The 19,928-nt window shown below is 33.9% G+C and overlaps 3 protein-coding genes and 1 pseudogene across 8 annotated transcripts; 2 read left to right on the top strand and 2 right to left on the bottom strand.

Annotated features, from left to right (window-relative positions):
* Nucleotides 1–23: 23 nt before the first annotated feature.
* LOC114173769 (ARM REPEAT PROTEIN INTERACTING WITH ABF2-like) lies at nt 24–10,015 on the bottom strand. 5 transcript variants are annotated; one of them, XR_003602561.1, is made up of 21 exons: nt 9,548–10,015; nt 9,269–9,432; nt 8,805–8,977; nt 8,601–8,721; nt 8,445–8,519; nt 8,242–8,336; nt 7,970–8,045; nt 6,398–6,505; nt 5,895–6,023; nt 5,706–5,774; nt 5,482–5,541; nt 5,173–5,296; nt 4,900–5,042; nt 4,210–4,273; nt 4,000–4,079; nt 3,571–3,635; nt 3,354–3,471; nt 3,117–3,241; nt 2,199–2,439; nt 1,359–1,621; nt 24–741 (listed from the first exon to the last, which is right to left on the bottom strand). XR_003602561.1 is itself a non-coding variant. In XM_028058358.1 (19 exons), the coding sequence occupies exons 1-18, from the start codon at nt 10,002–10,004 to the stop codon at nt 3,074–3,076; spliced, it is 2,289 nt and encodes a 762-aa protein (XP_027914159.1). In that variant the 5' UTR covers nt 10,005–10,015; the 3' UTR covers nt 2,046–2,439; nt 3,064–3,073. The 5 variants fall into 5 exon arrangements, 2 of the variants coding, with proteins under 2 accessions (XP_027914159.1, XP_027914158.1); XR_003602560.1 differs by having other exon boundaries at nt 24–736; XR_003602559.1 differs by lacking the exon at nt 24–741 and having other exon boundaries at nt 1,242–1,621.
* On the top strand, nt 341–1,011 carry LOC114173771 (annotated as a pseudogene).
* A 2,683-nt stretch (nt 10,016–12,698) lies between the features above and the next one.
* On the bottom strand, nt 12,699–17,022 carry LOC114173770 (probable membrane-associated kinase regulator 1). Of its 2 annotated transcripts, none has more exons than XM_028058359.1 (2): nt 15,958–17,022; nt 12,699–12,878 (listed from the first exon to the last, which is right to left on the bottom strand). In XM_028058359.1, the coding sequence occupies exons 1-2, from the start codon at nt 16,981–16,983 to the stop codon at nt 12,828–12,830; spliced, it is 1,077 nt and encodes a 358-aa protein (XP_027914160.1). In that variant the 5' UTR covers nt 16,984–17,022; the 3' UTR covers nt 12,699–12,827. The 2 variants fall into 2 exon arrangements, with proteins under 2 accessions (XP_027914160.1, XP_027914161.1); XM_028058360.1 differs by lacking the exon at nt 12,699–12,878 and adding an exon at nt 15,445–15,612.
* Nucleotides 17,023–17,692: 670 nt separating this feature from the next.
* Nucleotides 17,693–18,193, top strand: LOC114173772 (low temperature-induced protein lt101.2). The gene is made up of 2 exons (XM_028058361.1): nt 17,693–17,884; nt 18,027–18,193. The coding sequence occupies exons 1-2, from the start codon at nt 17,804–17,806 to the stop codon at nt 18,108–18,110; spliced, it is 165 nt and encodes a 54-aa protein (XP_027914162.1). The 5' UTR covers nt 17,693–17,803; the 3' UTR covers nt 18,111–18,193.
* The last annotated feature ends 1,735 nt before the right edge of the window (nt 18,194–19,928 follow it).

The raw sequence follows: 19,928 nt of genomic DNA, 5'->3' as shown, positions 1-19,928 counted from the left end.
AAAGAGCAGAAAAGAGGACACTCTGATTGGAAAGTGTTGTGATTAAATTTTGCATTCTTGAAATGTTACATGTCTACAACGATGGCTCCATCCAACGTCCTAATGACCAACCAAGAACTCCTCCCTCAGTCCACCCACGCTCTCTCATACAACACATTCTCTTCTCAAACTTTTCCGTCTAAAACTAACTCTACCCAACCAAAAAAATCCTCATTTTAGTATATACTCCAATGGAGCTGGCTTCTGCTCTGAACACCAAATTCTGCAACCTAGTAGCTTCTCTGGAAATGTTATAATCGTTTCCATAGAGCGTAGAAATTCTGCAACCTAACAGTTTATCATGATTGTAGGGCTGGTTTCAAATGGGTTGCTTCCCATGCAACCCCAAATCCCACCAACAGCGACAAGTGGCTCATCAACCATGGTTGTTTCAGCAAGATATTTGTTGGGGCCGTCGCTGCTGTGTTAGTATTGTTCATAATATAGCCATGCGTGCTGAGGTTGAAGCTTTACCAGGTTGTGTAAAAGTTCATGGTGTTTATCTTAACCATGCTTACTTCTGGGGTTCAAAGCCGTGCGTACGCGAACCTGTTATGGGTTTGAAGAGGCCCATCCGTCCTTGATTAGGAACTTTGTTTACTCTGATGCCCATGATCAATCCAATGGCTCCTGGGGCTCCTAGCTTGGCTCATCATGGGTGTTCTAAGATGCTTGTTGCTGTTGTGGTAAGGACAGCCTGCACTTTAAGGACATAACAGTGTTGTTGTATAAGGCTATGAAGGAGAGTGGGTGGAAAGGGGAAGTGAGACTTTTTGAAAAGGACGAGCAGTCTACTTCATGTTTGATACGGAAACTGAGCATCCAAAAGACTAATATAAATTGTTGCTTATTTTCTTTGGCAGTGAAAGATCTGCGTCTGCTTGCTTGGATTTTAAGAAGGGGTTCCTTTAAGTGTGCAGATAAATAAATTTGGTAGAATTGTACACTCCCTTGCTTAAAAGCTCCTTAAACCTGAATATAAACAAATCTGTTTGTGTTTCTTCTAGTTAAAGAGTTTCCTATTAATATTCCTACTTTTAACTAAATTTCGAATGATACACGCTGATTCCACCAAGCATGCATGATGCAATGAAATGATCAACAGTTACTCCATTCTGTGTACTCCTTTCAATTAAAGGGTAATTCATTTTTGCCATAAAGTTCAGAAGAAACTATTTCAAAATAATGCGACTCCATGAATCTGCTCTCAACGGCAATAATGAAATAGACTACTTTAATGAACGCGTGTCAAGTTACTATATCCACAACTCTTGTTTGTTTGATACTGGCATACAAAGACTGAAAAGCAGAAGACATACCTATCTCATACACGTGCAGAGAATGACTTGCAGTCTACTCTAATCATGAAACAAGCATAAAAAGACTTGAGTTTGGCCGATTGGCCCATTCCAAGTGAAAGTACACCGTTGGGAGTGACTTGAGGGGATTCTTTTTCCTCGATTGTAGTACTGCCCAAGAAAAAAGCAGTTCAATCCTTTTCTTATTTGTCTTCAAAAATAACAATCAAAGCCTTTTTCCAACAAGACCTTCCATCTGCTCACGGGAAAACTCACCAGAAGTTCTGATACATCCAGACAAAAGATTTAGGTTTTACTATTTAATCTGACGACACATTCAATTTTCAGTTCACATGTTTTTATTGGTCAAACTGCATCACAATATCATATAGCAGGAAAGATGTTCAGAAGGTTTTGGATGTCCACTGATTTGAGAGGAATTTTCATTTTGGATATAGGTGTCTTTCATTCCCTACAGCATTACATACAGCCAATTTTATAAGCAGCAACTGAATTAAATTTGTCATGGCCAAACGAGTAACTGAGTATCCAAATGACGCATTTGGCACTTTAAATGACGTACTTGCATTTAGCAATTAATTAGCGTTAAAATTACTTGTATTTGCAATTAACCATCAGCACATTACAGACAAATATCCAATTGTCATATATACATGAGATACTTGAGCAACCTATACTACTCTCAGAAACACAACAATTATAATGCCAGATTAATTGAGAAAGATAACACAATCAAATCATAACCATCACAATATTGCAAGAGAAAAAAACAATGTTCGTGAAGGTCATTTGCTACATCTACGAGAATGACGTTACAACTAAAGCCTAGAAGGGACTTACACTGCATCAGAAAAGAACGTACACGACCTGATGTTAGAATTTTTTAAGCCATGCTGCACTCAATCCAGGAGACTTCCTTCGCAGGTTCAATTAACATCGACCGCATTATGTACATTGCAACTGGTTAGATGTCAAATAGAACAGTAAATTCTACGGGTGATTGTTGGAATTGGCCTTTGTAAGGGCTTTAACAAAGTAATTCTGGATCTCAGGTATTATACGCTGAATCAGATGGGAGTGTCTGCAAATGATTGGTATGAAACAAAATTCTAAAAGGTTAGAAAGACAGAAACTATAGAAATGTAAAAGTGAAATACATTCATCATATTTGTGATTTATTTATCCTACCAAAGCTTAATTATTCAATTAACTTCAAACCAAAGGTCAGTATCTATTATGTAACAAAGTTTAAGATCCCTGTCTACCATATTTGTCAAAAGCAAACAAAACTAAGAATATAGCAACTTATTATGCAGAAAAAAGAAAGAAGCAACATGTTGAACAAAAATCACAACCCGCCCTCTCTTAAAAAAGGCAGCGTGCAGCTTCCATATTTTGATAACCATATAATGGCAACCCCATTTCTCACATGAATACAAATAAAAATAACACGGAAACGCGCTTTCTAAATGAAATAGAACTTAATTAAAATGGAAAGAGTGACGAAATCAAGTCAAGAACTAATTATTTATTGGATACGGTAGCCATATAATTTTTTATTTAGTCATGTAAAAGAATTTTAAGCAGATCCAAACTTTCAAATGAACTCCTTTTAGGTTGACACAAGCTCTGCCAAAACTACATGGAAAATAAAGAGAAATAGGTATTAAAAGTAGATGCAACTGGCCTAAAACCTCCAGCTTACATTTTTTTCCTTACAGACATCTTGTACACATTGTAGAGGGATCAGATACGTACCCTGGCTTTCCACTCAATTTATCAAAGTGTTCCAAGATAAAAAGAATGCATGTGTGCCTCAACGATATAGCATTAAATGCTTCAGAAAGTTCATACATACTTGATACGCTCTCAAGTGATATATCCTGGGATCAAAACATCAAATCAGAGAAATCCACTTTCCAGTCTAATAGTAGAGCACGAGGACAAGTGTCAAGACTATGTGTATTTGTGTGAACCAAAATTCTCTTAGCTGACCTGTGCAATCGTGTACTCACAGAGTCTCTTGAGTCCTTCTAAAAGATATTGATCAGCTGCTCGGAGGAGATCTTGGGCAATATCAAGCGTGATCTCAACTGATCCAGTGTATATAAATCTGGAGAAAAGATAAAAGACAATATGACTTAAGTTGTTCACAAATTATTACAAGCTTAAACAGCACAACTTTCATAAACCATGTGAATGCAGAGTTGACCTCATCATCAGCTCAAAAACCTCCCATCTAATGTTTGGAATCTCTATGTCCCGTGCCTCCTTCTCCTGTCATACAATAATGAACTTGCATATCACAATTATTGTGCTGAGATATGAAATATATATATTTTTTTTGCTAGTGTTGAGTGAGAGGAAAAGAAAACTAGAGATATAATTGAACCTGTGGCAATTTACACAGCAGGGCGTGCTATTATATAATAAGGTTAAGAAATGAGTTACTAAATACAAGATACCATATCTAAAATATCCAACAGCAATATTTAAAAACCAAAATAACAGATTATACATGATGTTTATCATGAAATCGTGGAGTCAATAACAGTTTTTTTTTGCTGATACTCAATAACAGTGAGAGGAAAAGGTGTGTGAGAGGAGATGTATGATACACTTAAGATCAATATATACTCACCCTATAACCTCCATCAAACATAGCACGAAATGCGTCTGAAGATGCAAGCAGACAAATTCTGTGAGCATAAAATCGTTTGCCTGCAGCAAAGTACAAAAATACCAATTTATCTACAAATGTCAACTGCAGCTACAACAACACTGCATTCTAGGTGAACTGTTCTGCAAGCAAAAAGTTCAAATAAAACAATGTGAATGGAAAACCATCTACCTTCAACCAGAAATGTAACGTCAGACAAGGTGGCATTGTTTACATACTGCTCTCCCAAATAGACCTGCAAGAAGAAAAATCTAGCATCACAGGCATTAAAACTTTTAAAAACACCAAATGGATCCAGAATTATCAGGACACAGGACAGAAAGTAAGCAGTCTATCAGTGAAAACTATCTCCGCGTTCAAAGACAGAGATGCTCTAGAAGAGTGAAAACTATATGCACAAAGGGTCATGAAGAGCATGTTGGGTTATTGGGTCAGTTCAGCCCAGTCATCCATGCCCAATAGCTTAAATAGGGAAGGACCAGCATGCAAGCAGTGTGTTTTATCAGTTACGCTTGAGGTTTACATCCCTGCTAACAGTTAAGCTTAATACAAAATGACAAACGCCCTTGCTTACTGGCTCATATCAGGTAGGATTTGAAAAATTAACTAGCCACAGTTAATAACAGCCTTATCACGCATGTTGGTGAGTACAAGCTGATGTTATAAATATAAAAAAGAAAAAAGTAAAAAGAAGCAGGAACAAATTTCCATATATCATCATGAAAAGGACAGGAAAGAAAGTTTAACCTAAAAACATATAAGTAAAACAGACATGAAATGAAAATATAGGGAAAAGGCAGTCAACCATTTAGCAATGATGCTATGAAGGATGAGAAAAAGCCAAATATTATATATGACTACCTGGGGTGTGGGAGATGGGGGTGCAGCATCTACGGGAGACAGAGTTGTGGCTTTATTGGCCAACTTGCATAAAGCCACAGCTCCATCAAGTTGTTGCTTAGGGTTATAATACGAGCCAAGAAGGCCCATAAGCAACTCCAAACCTGCAAGGGTAGATGCTTGGATTCATATAGAAGAGGAAAGGCAATAATACACAGAAAAAGATTCAAAAATTAAAAAAAATAAATAAATAAATCAAACTTAAACAAAATATTTGATTAAGAAGATGCATACCATGGTGATCGATAAATATTTTTCTCTGGTCATCTGCAGAACAAAGGTGAGCAAGAGCCAAAGCAACTCTTCTTTGAAAAGCCTTCTCTGAAACTCGCATGAGATATAACAAATGGTTCAGCACCTGCGAAGACAAAATTAATACGTTACAAATCTGAACAAGATATAGAATTCAAACTGGTAGGATAAGGCTAGATTGTTGTTATTGTTGTAGAATTAATAATTAATACAGTAGTAGCATCCCAACCATTTCCATGTTAATTTCAGTAAAATGTATCAAAGAACAAGTGAATGTGAAATAGTGCTTACTCGCCCATGAATCTTCTCTTCTAATCTTTTCAATGTCTTTGCAACACAATCCTTAGTTGCCTGCGAGAGAAACCGATTCCTTATCTATCAGAGTGTGCCTAAGAACATAAAATTTGTATGCACTTATCTAAAGCACTGAACTCCCATTGATATAGGCAACATAGGGCAAATGCAAAAAACCATGAAACGCAGAAACAGAATAGGTATCAATAAAGCAAACTTACTTGAACAATAAACTCTCCATCCTGCAGTCTCTGAATTCCACCTACCCTAATAAAATCGGCCACATTATCCTATGGGACAAAATAAAAAATATAAAAAAGGAACAGTTATTTTACTTTAACTTCAAGTAATAAGCTTTACTACAGTCAAGACAGAAGATCTTTTATTAGAACTCGTAGAGTTTATTTTACCTCATTATCTGCAAGGCCATAAAGAGCAAAAGCAGCATTATGTTGCAAAGACCCATTTTTTGAGTCAAGAAGCTTCAGTAATGGAATCAAGCCACCATTGTGTGCAATACCAGCTTGGTTATGTGTGTCCTGAAATTTAAAATTGAATATCTTCAGGTTATGGTGCTAAAAGGAAACATTGATTGAACATACTCAGAAAGAGTGCATAACACTTGCTTGTATAAAGCTCTAAGTAATGATTATTATGTTCAAAGACAAGACATTAATACAAAACTTAACACACTGAAATGCACATAATTTACGTCAACAATTTAAACTAGAAAGATTAATTGAAACTAATTCATTGCCAATAATATAATTTATAATACTTACACAGATGAAAAATCATAAAATGTGTTACCATTACCTATTAAAAACTATAAATTGGAAATGTACATTAAAATCATGCTAATCAACTTATATATGTGAACTCTTACATGGAAAGACAAGGGAAAATAAATAACCTGGGCCAATCTCCCCAATGCAAAAGCAGACATTTCTTTTAGCTGAACATCAGGGGACTGAAGCATCTCTATCAGAGGTCGGACAGCACCCCTCTGAACAATGTGAACCTACAAAGTCAAACAAAAAAGGTAAGATTAAAAACAGAGATATATGATACCCAAAGTGTTGATGAGTTAACACCCACTGAGCCACCCTATTCGGAAATAAGCTACGAAAAGAATCTCATAAGAACTTGCATATTAGGAGGTGCCAAAGTCAGTATGAGATGCATGATCAAGTATTTAAGTGTTTGGTTCCCCGCCTTAATAGCTAGCTTTTGAGGTGGGTTTCTGATGAAAACCTAAGGGAGGCTAGCCTAGGTAGGGAGGATCAAGGAAGATCTCCTAGATGAATTCTTGGAACGATTCTTTCAAGAATTCTTGGATAAAATGTGATCTTCAATTTTGAAGAAGCCATGGAAAGAAAAAGATTCAAGAATACACAAAAATCAAGGTAGTGCTAGGAATTAGAACACCTTGCACCACTCAAACTCCATGAGATTAGCGAGATTGTGATTCACCACTTGTGACCTAACCCACAAGACAAGAATCATGAATGAGATAATAAACCATAAGAGAGAAAACTCTATACTTCCTGAACTTTGATTAACCTCAATGCGCCACAGAAGACATATGTTCGCCATTTGAGATATGACACACTCAAGATAACACACAAATTTTATTCAACCAGGGTTATCAAAATGAGTACATAACCTCTTCTTATAAAGAGAATGTGGTGGGAAGGGATTAGACAAACACTTCCTTCCCTAGCCTTATGTCCAAACAAAACACAGAATATACTAATACTAAGCATAGCTAGTTTATTCACAAAAAGAAAATACACATTTATTTTATGTTCCAAGTCACATCAGTTTCGCCACACAAGAGATAAGCCAAAGAAAGAGTTGTTCGCCACTTGAGATATGACACTCAAAAAGAACACACAAATTTTATTCAACCTGAGTTATCAAAATGAGTACATAACCTCTTCTTATAAAGAGAGTGTGGTGGGAAGGGATTAGATAAACACTTCCTTTCCCTAGCCTTACGTCCAAACAAAACACAGAATATACTAATTCTAAGGATAACTAGTTTAGTCACAAAAAGAAAATACACATTTATTTTATTTTCCAAGTCACATCAGTTTCCCGAGAACATGGGCACTTATCAATTGGTATTAGAGACAGTTGCCTATATCTTGGAAAGTGCTACTTACGGAGAGTTCTAACTGGTCAGCTCTTAGGGGCACTGCTAGGATAGGAATTTGGATATTATGAGATGCCTTAGTTTGCAACAAGTAGTATGGGATGCTCAGTCCTTAATAGCTAGCTTTTGAGGGTTGGTTCCCAAATGCTTGAGTACTATTAGAATACAAACTAAAAATACATGCATAAATTGCTCACATCACCTTTTTCACCATCCAGTAAACAAACATAAAAATAGACGTGTTAGGGTTTTCCCTTTATAACTTTCTCTCCCTCTACACTCAGTTCAAATCATGGAATTCTTAGAAAAACTAAAGTTACTGTTTACCTTGCAGTCTGAATCAGTTGCTGCAAACTGTCCAAGTAACAAGGCTGCTTCCCTCTGGCTTTCAGAGCAACAGGAGCTGTTTCATCATACAGTATTAGAATAGGTTAATAGAAAGACATCTTTCTTCAGTAATATATATAATGGAAAATTATTGGAAAGAAAAAAAGGAACTTTGAGTTATAATAGCGATACAATTTAAGTACAGAGACCAAACATGGGAGAAAGGAGGAGATGAGCCTAGTAGTTTTCCATGGTGTAAATTAAGAATATACCTAAGTAATCCAATGACCGGTTGTAGGGCTCCAGCAAGAAGAACTTCTTTCTTTATGTTAGGGGAAGAGTGGACCAGATTTCCAATCACACCAACCTGTAATTCAATAAAATTCATTGCAAGTTTCCAGTAAGATAAGTGCAAAGATCAAAGTCAAAAAGATTGCAAAATTTAAGTTTAGAATTAAGCTGGCACAAGCAATACCGCTTCATAATGAATAGCAGCATCTTCTGAACGGAGCATTAGAATCAGAGTTGGAAGGGCATTGCATTCAACAATCTACATGTCATGATGTTATGTGACTTATTCGTCTCATATGTAAGTCAATTTAAATTCCCAACATTACTAAAGACCGCTAACCTGATTTTTATTTTCATCATTTTTGAAAGCCAGGGTTCGCAATGCACCAGCAGCTGCTCTTTGCACCTTTGTATCCGCAAATTCAAGTAAATGAACTAGCGGTGGAATCCCACCTTCCATCCTACACATTAACTCCAGATAATCATAAGAAAAAACCATTCCAAATTAAATTTCAATTGCATGGTAGTACTCGAAGAAGCATACCTGACACGAGTCTTAATACTGCTGTTCTCGTGAGCAAGATTAGTAATCGCGTCTGCAGCCCTACGAATTAGACTATTAATGGCACGAGATGTTAAGCCATTTTCATGTCTCTTCAAAAGATCAACGAGATGTTTCAAAGCACCACTGTCAACGATGAGCTGCTGGTGCTCCGGCTGCAGAGGCATTTCACACCACATATTAGACCATCATGCATTACCTTCAAAGCTTCCTTCTACAATACAGTATCTACTATGCCATTCATGCCGTTCAGTGAAAACGATAACATTAAAACAATTTCTGGTGTAAACAAAGTTTTAAAAAAGGAGATAACTATCACTAATAAGCTAACTCAACGTAAAACTTTATATCACAATACAATTAAAACATTCAATCATATAGACTTGAAGAAGCTATGTTGCAATAATTCCTAACTAACAGTCACCGTAGAGGAGAGGTAAAATTACCTTGACTGCGAGAAGTCCAAGCGCGAAAGCACTACCTTTCTCGACCTCGTGCTCAAACGGCATTGGCCTCTGCAACCGGTCGCTTCCAGCCAGAGGAGGCGCTTGAAGATGTTTAACCAAAGCAGGAATTGCGCCTCCTTCAACAATCACGTTCACCACTTCCTCTGCAAACAAAGACAAGCACCGAATGAAGCGCGTTGCGGACGAAACCGGCAAATAACCTAATTCCGCGAAAGAAGAAAACAAAAACGCAAGAAGCAAGATGCCGAATAGATGTACCGTTCTTGGCGAGATCGGCGAGGGCGTGCGTGGCGCGCTTGGCGGCAGCACGATCGGATTCCTTCCATGAGAAGGTGGAATCGAGGACGATAACCTGTTCGTTGACGTCGGAGAGGAGGGCGTCTCGAGCGTGGCCGGTGGGAGGGGCGGAGATCTGTCGGTCGTCTTCGAAATCCTCCTCCAACTTCCTCTTCTGACCTTTCTTCTCCGGGAAACAGTGATCTGGTCGGTTGTGAAGGTCCATGGACAAGAGAAGAAGGAGAAGAAGAAGAAGGAGGAGAAGGTCCCTCTGTCTCTCTGTCTCTAGGAGACGCAACCCAAAGTGTTGAGAAACAAGGAGCGCAAGAGAAGAAGAAGAGGCGGAAGAAGGAAAAAAAAGAGTGCTCCAAATGGAATTCAGGATTTGAACACGCGAGTGAGTGCCAGATCGGAGGGGTAATTCCGAAATTGCCTCCATTCCCTTTTGTCTTTTTCTTTTCACTGTCCATCTATGCCCACAGCCATTTATACTTATGTTTTATAAATAATAAACATCATTCTTGATTCTTGATCATAGTAATCTAACTATGTTTAGCTAGTTACTAATATTTTTATTTTATCTTAATATCCTATTTTTATTATATCTTAATTCAATTTTAAGTTCATTTGAGAATTTTAATAGAGTCTTTTAAATACTTTAAAAGTATTATATTTTTTATTAAGTTATTATGTTTAATTTTTCTGATACCAAAAATGACGTAACCGTCGAGGGCATGATGGTTATTTTCTCTTTAAATTATTATTATATGCTATTTTATTATTTTGTAAAGATTACAAATTATATAAAATAGTAGGTGACAAAATAAGTAAATGGTACAGTTAATAATATAATTAAATGACGGAATCTTAATTGAAAATATGATTTGTTTTAATATTTAATGATGACAAAAATTTAATTAGAAATTTTCAGATTTACGAGAATTTAAAATTTAATTAAGGGTGTGTTAGATATGCATTGGAATATTACTTAATGTGAGAAAATCGATTTTATTGATGGAAAAAGGTTAAAAAAAGTTATTTCTGTCATTTGTCATCTTGAATTTAATTTTAGAAAACGTCCAAATAATTTATCAACGTGATTTTAAAAATTAATTTTAGGTTATTTTTACCGTGAAACCAAGTATTAAGTTTATTCTAAAAAAACACAACTAAAACAAATATACACTCTCACCTCGTTACATGGAAAAAATTTGTGGAAATTATAAAAGTAAAAAAATCATGAAAATATTGTTTAATAATTAAGTTAAGAACAATTTTTTTTTCTAATTTTAGATTTTCACAAAATTTAAAAAACTATTTACGCTAATTATTTACTAAAGATCAAGGATATTTTAATTTTAGCTGGAGACTATTTCTTTTGAGGATAAAGACTGAGAAACTAATCAATAAAATTTTGGTTAGATTGTTAAATAAGATACATCGGTTCTTGCTGTAAACAAGTTTTCAATTTGTATACATTTAAAAAAATTAAAAAATAAGTTTCCTTTTAACAATAAAACCATATATACTATATACTATGGGCATACAATTTTAAGAAAGGAACGCAATTAAATCGAATAATAATTGTATTAGAATTTGCATAAGTTAATTTTAATTTAGGAAAAAAATTAATTTTATATTGTGTTTTTTTAAACTTCTCATGTCATAACTGAAAAGTTTAGAAATTTATGAATAGAAAATAATACATTAAAAAAGTAATTTAAAAAAAATGTAATAATGCATACCATGGTGAGTGTGGGATTAAGAGTGGGTCCATATATCTTAAGTTTGGTGGGTTCAGAGCTGAATATATGATTAAATTTGAATAGATTATGCTTTTGAGTAGCGGGTTAATAATAGTAATACGAATGTTCATATTATTATATAATTATTGTGATGAAAATTATGCATTTTTCCGTTTTTAACCGGTTTTCAAATCATAGAAGAATATGTTGGTACGAACGAAATTTGTTTTGGGTTGAAAAAGAAAATGAAAAATCATTGATTGTTCATATTGGAATTTGAATTAACAGAGTTGACTTAATATTTTTAATTTTAAAGTTAGAAAGAAAAATTGTATACTTCCAATATCAAATATATTACACCAGTACTATATTAGTAATATAAATAAGTACTGGTTCAGAGTAATTTAAACACGCGTATTTTTTCATAAGAAAAAAAAATATTTATTCTATTTTTACATTTTGACTAATTAAAATATTTCCTCTTAGTATGATATATGAATATATTTGAGTAGTCAAATTAAAACTTCAAAATAAAACATACGTGAAAATAATATTAAGCCACAAATTTGAATATTATAAAATATTAAACCAGAACCAATAGTTGAATATAAATTAAACAGTGACCAAAATTATAATCTATTTTTAAATCTATGGGCATTTATTTACGTTCAATTAAAGCGTCTGGTAAGTCAAAGGACGAACAGCAGAAAGAGACCTCAGAAAGGAAGAGATCAATGTTGTTGGGTAGAACTAATTGGGCCGACCACCAATGTGGGCCCATTCTAAAACGATTCTTATTTAAGTTGGCAATATTTTAACTCAATAACAAATATTTCGTATATTATATAATTATAATAAATAAATGTAGAAAAATAAAAAAAAATTAAATTTCATCAATGCTTTTTGATAATTTAAAAGGTAATAAATATAACTATCTTTTGCTTATGAAACAAAACTAAATTTAAAAAAAAAAATTATCAGTGTATAATGACTAGGGATTTTAAACAACAAGTAAGAAGTAGTTATACCTTTAGTTCTTATATTTTACTTTATATAATATTTGGATTCTTCTCATTTTAATTTAATTATTTATATGTTCTTTCAATTATTTAATTAAGTCTCTCAAAAATTCTACAATAATTAACGATATATATATATATATATATATATATATATATTAACATGATATCATATACGTATTCATCAAAAACAAGATTTTAACAAATTTTATTAGTATAATAACAAACAATACAAACACATTTGAATGACAAACAGAACAGATATAGTAAAAGGAATCAAACAAACGCAATTACTAAGTTGCAGTGTAATTATAACAGTATAAGAGAAAGAAAATCTAAGAAAAAAATGTCATAACTTGATTTCTGAGTTGCACATGGAATCAATGCTTTGGTGAGGGATGAAAAGAGAGAGATAGCAGGTGGAGTAACTGGTGGCTTTCATCTTTAAGAGATTCAAGACCTTGACTTTCCCGAATAAGGTAACTGTTGAGGTAAGATTTATAACACCCCTCGAATAATCAGTGGATAAATCCTTGAGTTCGGAGATATCTGCAAAAACAGACAAAGACGTTGTTATGTTATGATCATGACGTGCTGGAATAGTGTCCTCGTGCAGTGGAGCCTGGGCTACCAGAGTTCCTCGATGATAAAGATGTGCTGTGCTGTTCTGGTAGGTAAAGCTTCCATGGTTGGGGTTTTCAACCGTGACCACTACGCCTAATGATAAGTTTAGTTTAAAAGTTGGTAACTCTAGTTTGAAACCTTCAAGTTTAACCGATTGGAGGGTAATGTCAGGGTCTTTGGGCTTGAAGACAGTGAAGAATAATACCACCACCACTACGACTAACAAAATCACCAGAAGAATGGCACTCACACAGCAGATTTTGCACCCTTTGGAACACCTCACACAACATACCATGATGAATGTGTCACTTTGGTTACATGGGAGTGTGGTTGTAAGTGCGTTTGTTTTGGAGAAAAATTATTAAAATGGGGATGAAAACAATGACCAGAGACGGCTGTGGCCTGACAACTTTTCTAAATTATTTATGAATCCAAGGTATAAACACGTAAGTCATTAGATTTAGGGTTAGGCTTTATGAATCCGAGGTATAAACCTTGAATACGTACTTGTAAGTCTTATTCTAAAATCGATCGATAAAAAGAAAGTTTGCATTTATTTATATATTATAAATTTGTTTATATTTTATCGACATAAAATGTCTTAGGGTGAAGTATTAATGGGTTATCCGATAAATAGATTCAACAAACAACTTAGATAAACGTCAAATTACTTTTATATCATCTTAAAAACCAAATTTTAAGTGTAACTTAACTTTACAAAATCGAATTGTAAAATAAGATTTACATTTAATTATATATTTATATATTGTGAATATGTTTTATGGCAGCTCTTCGACCATAATTGTCTACAAAAATTACTTACTAATTTTAGAAGTTAATCCTACTTAAATGACAGAAAGTTAGATGAAATTGTAGAAACATGACAACAATATAATGAAACCCTTTACTCCCGTGAATGAAAGAAAAGGAGATATATGGGGTGGGTGAGTTAGAAAACGTGGAATATTAAGAACACATTTACTTCTTTTGTCACCGTATTGCTTCACCAGGCAAATCAATGACATGTGACAAGTCTTGGTAATCAAGAGAGAGACCATGTGCAACCTCTTTCCATTTCGATCATTTTTAATCTCCAATATGTGTGTGTATGCATTATTCTTTAATTTTGATTTGTTTGTTATTTCTTACTATAATTATATAATTTTGGAAAAATACTGTCTAATAACTGATTTGTTCAACATGGGTTTACAACAAACATTATTTGCCAAAAAATATCTCACAAAGCTACTGACTGAAAATATAATTTTGTCTTCATTCCAAAGTAAATACTTTTAAATTACGATATGTTGGCTAAAAAAAATTAATTAATAAAAAATTAGTCATAAAATTTCAACTGTTTTTATGTCTCATCTTAATGGACCAAACAAGGGGAATGGATTGCACCAGTTTTTGAAATGTAATACTAATTGGGCCAAACAATCCGTAATGACTAAGGTGTCAGAAAAAAAAAATGTGATACTAGTGAAAGTGACCTTTACATCAGAGATTAATGTGTTAATTTTTCTTATTGTACACAATTAAAGGATAAAATGATACCTCTAATTGTATTCTACTCTAAAATTGTTTCCAATAAAAGGTCATGTGATGTCCAAAGTGATATAAAATAATATTATTTTATTACAAAAATAACTTTAAAATTAGATAAATCCACATTACCTGACATTAATTCCAATCAATGATAAAATTAAGAAATATTGAGAGGCTCCCAATTGAATTGTACTCTAAGGTTTTTTATCCTAAAATGTGCACATGATGCAAAATAGAATAACATTATTTGGTTTATTGGATGTCAGAACAACTTAAAAAAATAGTTAATCATAATTAACTATCATTAATTCTAAATAATGGTGAGGTGAACTTTCCTAAGTATTGAAAATGTATGGAGCACAATTCTATTCCAGTGTTGTTTATCATAAGGTGTCTCTAGGATACAAAATAAAATAATATTATTTTATTATTGAGTGCTATATAAATAACTTCAAGATTATACTAATACTGATTATCATCAATCCCCATTAACAGTAATTTTTTCTTAAAAAGTATTGGAATTAAATTGAGAACAATTATACGGAGTTCAATAATATTATAGAGTTTTAGCATAAATATGCATATGATATATGATAAAATAATATTATTTTATTATCAAATCTCAGAATAATTTCAAACTGGTAGGATAAAACTGCAATACAAAACTGATTTGAAGATTTAAATATAATAAAACTTAAATTATTTGATAAACTAATTATTTTAAACTAAAAATTATAAATATTTATGAACTGTTCATCAGATGAAAACTTGTAGAGAAGCTTCCCACTTGTTTCTTCAAACAAAAATGTACATTAATCATTCCAGAAGGCTTGAAACTTCCTTTTAATTTACGCACATGCAGGACGAGACCGTGGTTCAATGTACTGTTATTTTTATTAGTTTTATATACCATGCACCAACTTGGATTTTCGGGATAGAAATATGAAACTAGAACTGTATTATTATTATTATTATGCTGGGTAATCGAAAATTATTTGAAGGTAGCTAGCTCAGGTAACGTTACAAATGGAATCTCATCTCCAATAAAACTCCAAGCCACATGGTGCCAATTTAGCTTTGCAGAGCAATTACTACCACTAGAGCCAAGTCACTGTTATGCAATAAATTATACAGACCATTACTTTTCAAATTTCCAAGGCTACAATGCCAGTCAAATAATAACTTCTTCGACTCTCCATGTTCATCTTTGTTGCCAAATTTAAATGGAACCCCCAAAATATAGTCACATGCACATTTCTAACTTCACCCCACCACAAATACTTCTAGGTAAAAGAAAAAATATTTTCTGATTATTGACCAATCCTTGTGGTTAATTAATTAATTCATCTGATGGAACATGGATTTTGAAGAATTGACAACGGAAGGAAAAGAGCTGGGAAGAAAGATTTGACTTGAATTTATTAGATTAGATTTAGATTTAGATTTCGTTACTGACCATTGTTTTGCTCTGAATCAAAGAGTTCTTGCAATGGGCTATAGCTCCTTGGATCGCGCTCTGCAACTCTTCCATAGAAGAAGTGTCTCCACAGTACATAGCAGCAGCAGCACCTCGTTGAGAAAGAACACCAGAGTGATTCGGCGATGATCTCATAGAAGAAGGACAACTGGATACGCAGCTTCTTCTCCTGGGATATCTGAGATTTCCCGAGAAAGAATGAGAAAGCGCACTCACACTCTCTTTTCTCCCTGTCTTGGTACCTTCTGAGAGTTTGGTAGATCTCTCAGTCTTGCTTAAAAGAGAAAAAACAGAAGTCATTGTTACTGCACTTGCACCCTCTGTTGCGTTTAACTGCCCAGACCTCTGCTGTTTCTGCGAGAGCTTCTCGTAGAGAGGCTTTACCTTCTTGAAATACTTCCTGATAACCTCCCTGGCGGTGACGCTGATCCGCTTCACCGAGGAGTTAGCAGAGGCAGTGTCTAGGTCACGGGTTTTGGCTTGTAGGTTGTTGTTTTCCTTGCGGAAAACAGAGGAGAATCTGGAGAAAAAAAACTTATGAGACTTCTTGATGGTGGAACATGGTTGGTTGTTGCTGTTGCTGTTACCGGTACTGTTATTATTGAGGCGCTTGAACTCGTCTTCCTCTGTTACGGAGCTAGGCCGAGAAGAGTCGCAGTCAGGGAAAAGTGCAAGGTCGCTGGTGAAAGAGGAGTGGGAGTCGTTGGAGCTGCTGCCGGTAGAGTCGCGTGCGGCAGTGGAAGCGGAGGAGGTGCTGGCGGATGAGAGGAGGAGCGTGCGGACCATGGAGATGCGCTGGGAGAGGTGGAGAGGGAGGAGTTGACCCTTGTAGAAGAGTTCATCGGCGGGGCAGAGTGCGGTGGAGGATTTGCGCGGCGAGATTGAGATTGTGAACTCGAAGTCTGAGGATGAAGAAGAGGAAAATGAGTGAGAGGGAGATGAAGGAAGTGTGTATGATTTTGATTCTTTCCCTCTCCTTCTTCCCATCTCTGTTCTCTGATTCATGTGTTTGATCTCTGGGTTTTGATTAACTCCATGGTCTCTCATGTGCCACCCAAACTCTGAGAAAGGTCACAAAGCTCCCATTTATAGGGGGAGGGTGTGTAAACTGTGATTAGTAAAACTAAGAGGTAATTAATTATGTTAATCCATCATATAAGACAAGATTGGTTGATTTTTCATGTAGATTTGACAAACAAATGCCGCTTCTTTAGCAAGGTAATAAAGGCCCGCGGACTAACTCACATGGGAGAGGTAGAGTTTGTGAAACGTTTTTAAATCCTAAGTTCGCCTTCTCATGTGTTGTGACTTTTCTCATTGTACGTGTCACGTGCTTCAGGCGATAAACCAGGATGACCAAACACATGGGGCCTTTTTTTTTTTTTTCTCTTCTTCACACTTACTACTATGCTCCCAATATTTATCACTTTTTCTAAAAAATATTTCTGCATTAATAGTTCAATTAATAAAGTTGTACATTTTCAATAATTGAACCAAAATTCTAATTTTAATAATATTTACTAAATATCTACTTCGTGATCATATTCAACTCAATATGAAAAATATAAGATACCAGACAATTATATATTAATGTATACAGTATTATAATATATAGTGTTTTGATGTAATTTTTCATTGTACTAACTAATGGAAATATAAACACCTGTTACTTCTCCAACACACGTGTCATTTTATGTGCTACAATTCTGCCACTGTGATCTCCACCGTAACCGTTCTTATTTTCTTCAACAACACAGATCTGATTGAATTTCCTCTTCTCACTGTTAGCAAGAAAGTTGAAGAAGAGAGAATTAAAGTGGTGATCATGGGTTCTGAGACTTTTATTGAAGTGATATTAGCAATCCTTATACCTCCTCTTGGTGTTTTCCTCCGTTATGGCTGTGGTGTATTCACTCTCTCTTTGTTTCTAATTCCTTCTTTATCATTAGTTGTTCCATTCTCTATGTTTCTATGTTTTTTTTATATATATATTTTTGTTGTTTGATTGAATTGATTTATGTAATTTTTTGTTTCTGGGGACAATGCAGATTGAGTTCTGGATAGATCTGGTGCTGACGCTGCTGGGATACCTTCCTGGGATGATATATGCCATATATGTACTGGTTGCGTGATATGAATATTATTTCTGTTTTATTCATAATACATATGAGTTTGCTTTTATAATGTGTTTATTCACTTTTAACTTTCGCTTTCATTTTCTAACATGGATCAGATGAATACATTAGTAATTCGGAGCAATAGTATAATTTAATTACTTTCTAAACATTTGGGTATCATTTAAAAGTATTGTATCTAAATTCATGTTGTGAGAAGATGCATAGAATTTGGGAGATGAGAGGTTTTATTTGATAAAGCATTACCCTAATATATTCAATTGAAATAAAATATAGTTAATCCACTGAACTAAACAATTATGTTCTTCAATTTTTTTTATAATTTGGTTGAATTTATTTAAACAGTAAATTAAGTAAAATATATATATACTTTATGAATAGGTAGATTTATTGAATTCTTTTCTTGTAAATCTGCTTAAACGTATCAGGAGGATCCTAATATATTCAGTACAAAACATGTATGCAAGTTTATACAAGTGTTTTTTCGTGGTTTTGACGTAGGATTGGGAAAGTTTTAGTTTTGCCTGTAACCAGAAATATTGAGAGACACAAATAAATTTATATAAAAAAATGGAAAGTAAATATAATCATTATAAAGCATAAGATTTCTTCACCAATATGACTTACCATCTCTTATATATATAACCATAAGCAAAATTTGTTATTTATCTTTTAAAAAATAAAAATTGATTATCTTCTAAGAATTATCCACCACCAAGTATATAACTTTGGAAACACTATAGAAATGTATTTTCATGTTAATCTCCCTTGTAAAACAAATTCATTCTAAAGACATGAAATAAAAGTTAATGTTTTTAGAAATTAAAATTTTAAAATTTGTAGAAACTAAAATTAGTTTTGGGACTCATTTCTTTTTAATTGTCCCTTTCAGTTGTTTTTCTTTTTTTTTTATGTACCTTTCTTGATTAAGTCAACAACTTGTATAACTATATTAATTACTCAAACTCTGACTCCCACTTATTCATTCAGATAAAATATAACTTTAATACCTCATTTTAATCATGATAATTAGAAATTAATTAACAAAGTTAAGATTAAAGATGTAATTAGAGGTAACAAAGAGTGTGAAGATGATTCTAGATTCACCTGGTTGTACACAGTGAAACATGCAGTAGACTAGTAGGGTCAGTTTTTTCGTTGCAGATCTGAAGGCCAATGATCAAATTGGTTTTGCGTGTGACTGTGTTTGCGAAAGATTTTAGCGGAAAAAACAATAAATTTTGTAGCATTGTAGTAATTAAAATTTTCCTGATCCTGCAGAACAACATAGTTGGTTTGGTTTTGTAAACGTTGGACCCATTGCAGTTTCTTGTCACTGTTGTCAGTTGATTTTAAATCGAATCTCAATCCATGGCGATGGAGGCATATGCATTCAGAGCAGGATTCGTGCCATTACTGGTGGCATGACTCTGCCTTCGATGCTTTCTTCACAAGACAACCACAGTCATTATAAAATAAAACTATTCTGGTTGTGATCCCAACAAACACCACATTAACCATACCTATAAATAATTTTTCTATAATAAATTATTATTTTTTTAATATAAAATCATAACTTAAAAAAAAATATTTGAAATTAGGGTTTTGTATTAAATGGATTTTGAAGTCTGCTAAACTCTTTTTTATGGATCCACAAAGTTTATAACTATAAGAAACAGTAGCCTTGCAATCTCTCAGATTTTTAGTACTCAGTTTTTACATAAATATTTGTTTAGGATCTACCACTCTCACAAACCATATAGCTACCTCTAACTTCTTATTTTGCATACATATATCTTTATAAAGAAATTTAAT

The sequence above is a fragment of the Vigna unguiculata genome, chromosome 2 (assembly GCF_004118075.2).
Source record: "Vigna unguiculata cultivar IT97K-499-35 chromosome 2, ASM411807v1, whole genome shotgun sequence".
Taxonomy (NCBI): Eukaryota; Viridiplantae; Streptophyta; class Magnoliopsida; order Fabales; family Fabaceae; genus Vigna; species Vigna unguiculata.
Note: the sequence above shows the minus strand (reverse complement) of the source record. Positions and strands in the feature narration are given on the sequence as shown.